At 35.5% G+C, this 10,955-nt stretch overlaps 2 protein-coding genes across 2 annotated transcripts; both read left to right on the top strand.

The window, feature by feature from the left end:
• The first annotated feature begins 389 nt into the window (after positions 1-389).
• Positions 390-8,373, top strand: LOC102586569 (uncharacterized). Its single transcript, XM_015303695.1, has 3 exons — positions 390-768; positions 7,187-7,435; positions 7,908-8,373. The coding sequence occupies exons 2-3, from the start codon at positions 7,217-7,219 to the stop codon at positions 8,160-8,162; spliced, it is 474 nt and encodes a 157-aa protein (XP_015159181.1). The 5' UTR covers positions 390-768; positions 7,187-7,216; the 3' UTR covers positions 8,163-8,373.
• On the top strand, positions 8,322-9,943 carry LOC107058230 (uncharacterized). The gene is made up of 3 exons (XM_015303686.1): positions 8,322-8,326; positions 8,792-8,999; positions 9,478-9,943. Exons 1-3 carry the CDS (start codon positions 8,322-8,324, stop codon positions 9,730-9,732), a joined length of 468 nt encoding a protein of 155 aa, XP_015159172.1. The 3' UTR covers positions 9,733-9,943.
• Positions 9,944-10,955: the final 1,012 nt, after the last annotated feature.

Here is a 10,955-nt window from a genome sequence, read left to right as displayed (position 1 = left end):
TGATAATTTTGTAAATTAGCGATACTATAATATATAATTTTAGACAAAATCGATTAAGATTTTAAAACTCATAATATGTTTTAAAAATATGTATTTAATCGAATAAGTTGGTCAAAATTGGGTGTCAATTATATATATATATCAATCACCGGCCAATAAAAAAGTACTGATTTTTTTTTTTTTTTACTAATTCATCTTATCAAATTGATTATAGGAAAAAAGTATTTATTTTTAATTTTAATGTATTTAGAAAATTATAAAATTTTATAAGTTCATCACTGTTCATGTATAACAATTAATGATAAATTATTAAGAAAATTTCAATTACTACATTTACAATAATAAATACATAATTATTTATATTTATATGTATAAAAAATAACTTTGAATAATTTGAGCTTTTACTTTTCCGGACCTAAAACCACGGCATTTTATCTTACGGCTAAATCCTCTTTTTCTTTTCCGATCAGTTCTTCGGCCAACGCCAGTTCTAGGGCTGAGCTGCCCCCTCTTTTTTCCGATAGCTTGCTGAAACTTCTGCCGGCGAGGATATGAGTTGCGCTAACATAAACGCCTGCAATTTCAATGCTTCCTTTCCATCACTCACGGGTCCCAAAAGGATTTTAAAACTGACAACATTATCTTCAACTTTTCTGGGTATAAAACTCCCGAAAAATGCAAAAGTAGGTGTATTCCAGACAGCAGCAGCAGTGCACAACTGTATGCTTATTTGGTGGTGGAAAGGGGAAATCAAGCAATGACAATGAGGTGACAATCTTTTTTGCAACATCATTCATTCTGTGTTTATGTGTGTCAAACAATTTTGATATCTTTAGTCGGAGTGATGAGCAAAAAACCATGAAATGTCCCAAATTGTTCGAAACAATCCCAAACAAATTTCCCACTTATTGACTGATTTTTTATTTATTTTGAAACTTATGAAATGCTTCAAGTTTGTTTATTTGTAAACAAAAACCACCACGCCTCGATTTTAAGCTAGTTTGTGTAAGCTATATGGATCTTCATTATCCATTTCGCTCTATTTGTACTCGTTTCATTGCAATATCAATAAATATGAATTCTTAGAATTCGGAGTTCTCTACGTTCTTTTTAATAAGAAAATAAGTCCTAACAAATATCTGACCAAATATAAGCTTATGGACATGAGAACGTTAATACCAAGTACTTCCTCCGTCCATCTTTACTTGTCCAGTTTGAAAAACCAAGAGATAATTTACCATTTTGTGTCTATTCTATTCTTGCTATTAAACACTATTCATTTTTCAATATTTAGATAACTTATAATTCAGAGTGATATAGTAAAATTACACCTCTATTTATTGTTTCCTAAGGAGTGTACCTGGACAAGTAAAGATGGATGGATGGAGTAGGTAGTATCCTTTTCAAAAGTACCTAGTGGTTGGTATCACCTATATGAGTTTGTTTTTTCAGTTGATTGCGTGAGTTCATCATAAATTACCTAGTTTTACTTTAACTGTTAACCTATCATAAAACTCCTCTTTTATCTGGACTTGGGGTCGGCAATGTGAGCTTGCTCACATGATCAAAGTGAAGTTCACTTTATTTGTAAAATCCCCCAAAAAAGTTTCCAATTTTTGTTTGAAGATATTGGTATAAAAAGAAATGAAGCAAAAATTTCTCAAATGGCAATTGGCAAGGATGGTTGCCACATACCGACTGTGAGACAGACTGGCAACATTTCTTTCACGAACCCTCTCTAGGCGTCGACCCAACTGAGAACTGATAAGGACAAGAGGAACTCGTCTAGTTAATTAAAAATATTCTAGTTTACGTAAGATAATCCAAACCATCCACTTACTAATCCAACCAGAAAAGTTTTCCCACTATATGCAGGTGGTTTTGATTTCTTTCTTTGAGAAACGGTTATATGTGGTGTGTTTTTTGTATTACTCTGAGAATCTCCAAGCCACCTTATTTACTTATCATAAAAAAAAAAAAAAAGATGACCTAAAGCCACATGCATCTCTAGATACCATCCAAGATGAAAGAGATGGGAAACAGGTTCCGGTCCCCATATTCACTCCCCTTTATTTTCTTTGCACTTATTGGATCATTTGGGTGTGAACACTGTCTAGTTAATTGAGATAAGTGCAAGACATTTTTGTATATTCTTACATGCATATGTTGAACCCCTGAGGGCTCTTGCTTATCATGCCAATGTGGCCCTTGGCAGTGAAATGAGGAGGAGCTCTAAAACCGAGGCCTATGTTTTTTTTTTTTTTAATCAAAAAGTATAGGCCTTAGTTATGCTCATGGTGATCTTGAGTCTTGGCTGTGAAATAAGGAGGATAGTGTAAACTCTTCAGGAAGGCATAGACAACCTTTATATTCCACTATATAATGTGTTCCATGGCCAGGCCTTTTGGTTGCTTCCTTGTCCGTATCAAGAAACATCAACTGGCCAGTTGTGACTCCAGATATAGCTAAAGCACCATTTGTTTGTTACAAGTGCTTTAGCTCATCATTGGTTAAACATAATCCTCTGTGAACAAAATGTATAAAAGGGATCTAGCCACAATTGCAGGGAAGAAATCAGGGCCACGGAGTGCTATATGGAAGAGTGTAGCCCCTACTAAGGTGAAGTGTTTCACTTGGTTGGTAACTAGGAGAGCTTGCCTGACACATGATAAACTTCAAAAGAGGGGAAGAATTATTGCCTCAAGATGTTATCTTTGTAAAGAGGCTCTAGAAACCAACAACCATCTGTTCCTCCACTACAAAGTAACAACACAAGTATGGGCTCTATTCACCAATTTAGCTAGCCTAAATTGGATTATGCTAGAACATACAACAGACCTACTAAGTTGTTGGGTCAGAAAGGGAGGTAGTAAGAGCCAGAGGAGGTGGTGGAGAACCTGCTTGTAACTGGTGAATCATTTGGAAGGAGAGAAATCAGAGAATTTTTGTAGAGAAAGAATGCACTATAGAGAAGATTAAGTGGAAAGTAATTACCACTTTAGGTTTTTGGTGTAAAGAAATGAACATAGAAGAAGAAATTCAACTAGTGGATTCCATAGGAGCTTTGTAAGTAGTCCTGTTTTCTTTTTTATTGTTGTTATTTCTATGTTACTAACACTTTTGGAGGTGGCCAGCATAACCCTTAATGCTGTGGAATACAAAGTTACCAGTTTCAAAAAAAAAATAATCCTCTAATATTTGGTTATAGTCGTTTTCTTTCTCATTCATACTTAGTTTCTTATCCTTATTGCTTGTATTTTCCCTGGCATGGAATCTAAAAACAAATTAAGGCAGTTGCAAATAATCTAGGAGAACGGTGAAAAAAGAGAATGTCTCTTTCAACCCTTCTAATCGCCTAACCCTTTTTCTCCCTATTCCTCAGCATTGCCATAATGTGGTTTCCCTTTTTTGGATAGGTAATTGATTTCCATCACCAAAAGGCTGAACCCATCGGTGGCCACCTAAAGTTGGCACCAATTTTCACAAACACCCTAACTAGGCTTTGTTCATTTTAGACACCTCATGTCATGCTCCGCTGTGTCATTTCGATACTTTTTGTTGACTTGGCACATAGTGTGTGTTGCACTAACTCCAAGAGTGTGAATAGCTTCTTTTTTCATGAAATAAATTTTTTCCCTTCTTTTTCTCGACTTGTTCTTCCTTCCACCATCCACCTATTCCCCTACCATCAATAGTGTAGTTTTCATGCGAACTCCATCCTGGGACTACTTTATTAACAATACTCTGTGCCTTCACCTGAGTGACTCTATGCTCAGTAATAGCTAAGAGCCTAAGACTACTAACCTTCGTACTTATTATTTTGGGAAGTCTTTATGTTTATGCAACTTATTAAACCCCCTTACATTCCATGCTGCAATCTTCATTTGGCAATGTTTGACAGGTCTGGGGCCTTAACAACCCCACTAGTGCTGCATGTACTTCTGTCCAACATTTTCATCACTGCCTGGATCATCTGATTTAGGGTAACCTCTTCAAGTTGCTGATACCCATTGATAGTCTCAATAGGCTGAATAGGCATTAGTCCAGCACTCTTTGTAGCAGATTTCCCCTTCACTGCTGTCCATTCCTCTTTCAAGCCAACAGGGGTAGGTACCCGAGCATTCCCATTATCCTTAGTTGATTGTCGCTCAGGTCCCTTTAGTTCTTCACCCCCTTCTTTACTCAACCGTTTTTTGTGAACTTCTTTGGATCAGCTCTAGCCACCTCTTTCTTTTGGACCTCAGCCTCTGGGTCTTGTCCTGGGGTTGCTGGTCCTCCTTGCAATCATGCCCAATCAAACAACATGTTGCACACTGCTGTGGTCTCCAGTCGTACCAAATCTGTTGCTCAAACACCTTCCCTTGTGTATCCATCACTTTGACGGAGTTGGGAAGTGGTATAGTAACATCCATTCTACTAGCAGCCTTGCATATGAGATCCTTTCCATTCTGGTAGTGCATTCATCAGCATACATAGGGGCTCCAAGACTGCTTGCTATTCGACTCAGAGAATTACCCCCAGCATTGTAGTGGTAGATTGAGTAGCTTAGTCCACAATGGTATTGTGTTTAGCACTTCTTCATTAAAGTTGAACTCCTGACTCCAAGGCTTTACTATTACTGGTTTGTTATTTATCATGTGTGGTCCTGTATGCACTATTCTATCCCTCTCACTGATGTTATGGAATTTAATAAAAAAATATCCATCTTTAGGGTAGTAGATGATGGGTTGCTGACAAATGTTCCTTGCCCAGCAATGAATTGAGAAACAACACCTATTGTAGGGGAGTCACCCACTACATATAGTATCATGGCAGCTCTCCAGGCCAGCATTTTCTTATCTACTTCTTCTTTCACTAGTTTTGCCATTTTTACTCCATTTTGGATGACCAAAGTGAAGTAATTGAAATTCATGCCTTTTGATGCCATCGTGTTTCTGTGAAAAGGGTATTCCATGTCTTCTTGTCCCATCCTTTGGGGTTTTGGTTACCCAGCTGGGCAGGGGTGACTCAACATAATTAGAGGCCTAAAATTTAAATAAACTTTATCTGTATTTATTTATTTTTCTAAATTTTTAGATGTAAATTATTACTTAATATCTTTTTTATAAATGATTTTTTAATACATTTTTTAATTATTATTTTTAGGTAAGATTTTATCAATTCAACATTGAAAAACATTATTTTATTGAGACAATTATTATATGAATTGATAACACAATTCTATAAGTAATAAGTTGATAAACATTTAATAAATATAAGAGTTAGAATCATAGAATCTGATTCAAAAGTTGATAAGTGGTATACCCCACTTTAATATGAAAAGTTACGAAATAAAAGAAGAATTTGTAATTCACTTCGTTCAACACTTTTCGACTATTGATTCATATTTTTGACCGAGTAGTACTCTAACTATCAAAGATTTGAAGAAATAGAGTGCAAAATGAGTTAAAAAGGATAAATAATGTGAGAGTTAGCAAAGAAAATGTTTGAATTCAAAATAATGTTTTCTTGATTTCTTCTATTTCAATGGAGATAAGAAGATTAAATATATATATATATATATATAAATGCACTTTTATTATAAATAATTAATTTTTTTTCATGAAAACAATTAATTTTTTTTATTTGTAGAAATTTGAGAAATTTATAGGCAATAGCCGGCACTGCAGCTGGGTATCATTAACATTTCCCAGAGATCTAACAGTTCTCCCTAATCTTTGTCTTCCATCCACCAACTGTATCTTTGTCTGAGAGTCTTGCACTGTTGGCCACTGTTCCATTAAACTCTTCAGTGTCCAGTAGTCTCTTATTTACCTTTGCCAGCTTCACGTCCAGTAGCTGAATAACCTTCGTTGTCCTCCCACGGTCATGGCCGCAGGCCATTTCCGGTGGTGGCGTGCAGAGTTGCACCACTAGTGTGCACCAATCTTATCATGTGCCGAGAGAGAAATGTTATATTTGAATCAACTTCTTTTTTCCTTATCTTACAATGTGGCTTAATACAACAACAATGAAGACAATGCCTCAATACCAAACTAGTTGGATTGACTATATGACCTAATTATACTGTTTCCCTTTAGCCACAATTACTTGATATCAGCTTGACAAGTGTCTTTACTTTCACTAAAATCAGGTTGGTTGGTGAGTGGCGAGCGATTTGCTGATTATATGACCCTTACATGTACACAATGCTAGTTGTCACCCCAACATTGTTTAGGTTATCTATCCAATATGTTGCGCATGTCATGTGCCCGTTTAATTTTAATTGCTTTAAGAAAACCTTGCATTTTTTATAAAATTATCTAAATCTATTTTCCCCTCTTGTTTTGATTAATTTTGGGTGTTTAAGTTTGCTCGGTGAGCATATTTAATCTGCTTTCCATTTTATTGTCTCACATTTATCCTCTCCTTTTATTCGAAAGAAATCTGTTTCTTTTTTTTTGAAAATGGTAACGATGTATTATATCACAAAAGTACATGGGTTGTACTCAAACCTTATATACAGATGCACTCTAGACACTCCTACTCTATTTCTATATTGAGTCTAGAACATCAACTATAGAGACAGTGTCATTTGAGTATAATTGATTACACCAAAAACATAACAACAAAATGCAGTTTAGTTTAACATCCTGCACACTATTTTCTATGCCTTCAAAACATCTGGAATTCCTTTCTTTCCAGATTGCCCACCATATTGAAGCAGGGATAATTCTCCATCTAGTTCTGTCTTTTGCAAGGGCACCTGCCTCCTCCCAGCTGTACAAGGCCTCAGTAACTCTCCTAGGCATAGTCCAGGATATGCCTTTAAGGCTCAAGAAAATTAAAACCAGTGCATCTAGTACTGTCTTTTGCAAGGGCACCAGTGCAGTTTTTCATAAAACTGCACTGGAATCTAGTTCTGTTTCTTGTTACAATGTTGTTGAATTTGTTACAGCTCAACTCTTATCCATGCAAAATAGATAGATTGTGCTGTATCTAAAGCTAGCAACAGATGAACCTTTTTTCTCCATGAATGCTCTGCATGTGCATCATAATTTGGGGTTCTTTTTCATAAAACTGCACTGGAATTGAGTATGAAGTAGCTCCAACATTCTGTTGATAATCATGAATTGAGAAAAATAAGATTATGGAATGTTTATTACATGAGAGGATAACACCCCACTTGGCACTACTATTTGACTAGGCTTCTCCATGGAAAGCTCTTGAGAAAGCCATGGGAAATCTGAAGAAGGAAAAGTCAGTTGAGGATTTATTGAAGCAACAGATTGAAAAACAAGAATACTTTGACGGAGGAGATGGTGGTGGAGATCATCCAGGTGGTGGCGGTGGAGGTGGTGATGACGCTTCTGGTGGAGCAGAGGATGAAGGCATTCCAGGGATCTTGGATGAGCTAGGACAAGTAGTCTTGGCAACTATGGGCTTCATATGTTTGGTACTTCTCCTCTCTCTCTCCCCACCCCTCCAAATTTTGTCTGCAGATATGTGTGTACTTCTGGAGCTCACTGTTTATATCTGTATTACCCTATAAGGCAATCCTTGCAGCTGGCTGAAATTCACGTTGCAGGTTTACTTAACTGGCGATTTGTTATGCTGCCCGCTTCTCCAAAATTATTTATAACTTAACTGAATACCTTTTGTCTAGACCATTTCTGGTAAGTCATGGACCAATGAGTGACCGACTAAATAAAGAGAAACAGATTATGATAATTATGTACTCTATGTTTAGCCTTTGTTAGATCTTGCGCCTGAACTCTCTTCTGATGGGAGTGGTAGACTTCAAATAAAGAAAATGTCTTGAAAGGTTTTCAAACCAACCACTAGTACTGTCTGATTGTTATAGTATAGTTTGCTTCCTGTGGACTGCTTAACAAACTGAAAAATCGCTGTATTTCCTTTGATTTCAGTATATCTACATAATTGAAAGCGAGGAGATCACAGTGTTTGCAAAGGATATTCTCAAGTTTATCTTTCTAAGGCAAAAGAGTATTCGTCTTGGGCGCACAATAGCACGGTGGGAAAGCTACTTCAAAAGCCTGAGTGAGAAAGAAGTAGATCCATATTGGTTGGAAAGTGAGATTCTTAATACTACTACTTGGTACGACGGCCCCACAAAGTATAGACGCATTCTCAGACGGTTGCAATCCGATTCTGATTATTGATAGGGAACCTTTTCTCTGTGCTGTCAAATTTTGTACTGGTTTAAACAGTTTCTTGTTGCCTGTTTGAGTAAGAGTATGAAAGAAGAAAAGGGAAAAAACGTTCATTCATGTAGAATTTCTTGTCATTTGTATTTTTATTTTAGCTTTTCGTATTTGGTGATGAGGTATGATTCATGGATCATTCAGTTAAAGAATATTGTGTTTGATGAAATGTTGCATAACACGTTAACTTTTATGTGAAAAGATTTAATAGTCCTATCAAGAAAAAGAAAGGAGAATAGAATTAACACCATATAATATTCTTCATCGATTATCTCACCTATCAATTAGACAAAGAACCAGTTAAACAAAAGGACAACAATTGTAAACCCCCTTCCCTTTTCTTTTTTTGTTTGTTAAAGAGTTCATAAACATGTAATATGAGACTCTGACTCACTTCAACAGAATTAAAATTGATTGTATCACAAAAAAGAAAGATATACATTCTAGACTTTTATCAAGGAAAAAAAGGATGGCATGCGTGTAGAAGGAAACTTTTACCTAGATTTCTTATTGTTTTCTATAATAATCATCAAACACAAACTTTTACCTCGATCTCTTCACAAACACTATTAAAATCGATAATGGAGGAAAAAGGAAAAGTCAGTTGAGGATTTATTGAAGCAACAGATTGAAAAACAAGAATACTTTGACGGAGGAGATGGTGGTGGAGATCATCCAGGTGGTGGCGGTGGAGGTGGTGATGACGCTTCTGGTGGAGCAGAGGATGAAGGCATTCCAGGGATCTTGGATGAGCTAGGACAAGTAGTCTTGGCAACTATGGGCTTCATTTGTTTGGTACTTCTCCTTTCTCTCTCTCTCTCCCAACCCCTCCAAATTTTGTCCGCAGATATGTGTGTACTTCTGGAGCTCACTGTTTATATCTGTATTACCCTATAAGGCAATCCTTGCAGCTGGCTGAAATTCACGTTGCAGGTTTACTTAACTGGCGATTTGTTATGCTGCCCGCTTCTCCAAAATTATTTATAACTTAACTGAATACCTTTTGTCTAGACCATTTCTGGTAAGTCATGGACCAATGAGTGACCGACTAAATAAAGAGAAACAGATTATGATAATTATGTACTCTATGTTTAGCCTTTGTTAGATCTTGCGCCTGAACTCTCTTCTGATGGGAGTGGTAGACTTCAAATAAAGAAAATGTCTTGAAAGGTTTTCAAACCAACCACTAGTACTGTCTGATTGTTATAGTATAGTTTGCTTCCTGTGGACTGCTTAACAAACTGAAAAATCGCTGTATTTCCTTTGATTTCAGTATATCTACATAATTGAAAGCGAGGAGATCACAGTGTTTGCAAAGGATATTCTCAAGTTTATCTTTCTAAGGCAGAAGAGTATTCGTCTTGGGCGCACAATAGCACGGTGGGAAAGCTACTTCAAAAGCCTGAGTGAGAAAGAAGTAGATCCATATTGGTTGGAAAGTGAGATTCTTAATACTACTACTTGGTACGACGGCCCCACAAAGTATAGACGCATTCTCAGACGGTTGCAATCCGATTCTGATTATTGATAGGGAACCTTTTCTCTGTGCTGTCAAATTTTGTACTGGTTTAAACAGTTTCTTGTTGCCTGTTTGAGTAAGAGTATGAATGAAGAACAGGGAAAAAACGTTCATTCATGTAGAATTTCTTGTCATTTGTATTTTTATTTTAGCTTTTCGTATTTGGTGATGAGGTATGATTCATGGATCATTCAGTTAAAGAATATTGTGTTTGATGAAATGTTGCATAACACGTTAACTTTTATGTGAAAAGATTTAATAGTCCTATCAAGAAAAAGAAAGGAGAATAGAATTAACACCATATAATATTCTTCATCGATTATCTCACCTATCAATTAGACAAAGAACCAGTTAAACAAAAGGACAACAATTGTAAACCCCCTTCCCTTTTCTTTTTTTGTTTGTTAAAGAGTTCATAAACATGTAATATGAGACTCTGACTCACTTCAACAGAATTAAAATTGATTGTATCACAAAAAAGAAAGATATACATTCTAGACTTTTATCAAGGAAAAAAAGGATGGCATGCGTGTAGAAGGAAACTTTTACCTAGATTTCTTATTGTTTTCTATAATAATCATCAAACACAAACTTTTACCTCGATCTCTTCACAAACACTATTAAAATCGATAATGGAGGAAATATTGAGTCAGAAGGTTAGATACACCATTGAGACTACTATGATACTAAATTATGGTTGTATTTATTTTGTATCTACAATTAACTGCAGTCAAACACGCAGAAGTGTTCATTTTACCTTAATTTCATTTTTTAATCGTTTAAAGCAAACTTTTACCCGATCTCTCTACAAACACTATTAAAATCGATAATGGAGGAAAGATGAACTCATAAGGGTTAGATACACCCATTGAGACTACTAAGATACTAAATAATGATTGGCTTTTTTGTTGGTTGAATATCAGAAGACTCCTCTTAATCTGGACATGAATTAGGAAAAATCACTCCATATACACATTTAAGAGTAAATACTACGAGTTTTAAACCTACTTTTAAAAATTTCTTGATTATAACAGAATATTTACTGGTTATGACATATCAGTTAAAATTATTTTTATTTTTATTTTAAATTATATTTATTTAATAAATCATTAATATATTTATAGGTTTTTAATATTAATTAATAATACGTAATTAATTTGTTTTTTACTTCCTTTTTAAAAAAAAATGTCAGTTACCCAAATTTAGGGATTTACTCAATATCTTTTCCTTGT

Source organism: Solanum tuberosum, unplaced genomic scaffold (genome assembly GCF_000226075.1).
Source record: "Solanum tuberosum cultivar DM 1-3 516 R44 unplaced genomic scaffold, SolTub_3.0 scf00471, whole genome shotgun sequence".
Lineage (NCBI taxonomy): Eukaryota > Viridiplantae > Streptophyta > Magnoliopsida > Solanales > Solanaceae > Solanum > Solanum tuberosum.
The sequence above is the reverse complement of the archived record's forward strand: the minus strand, read 5'-3'. Positions and strand labels throughout refer to the sequence as shown.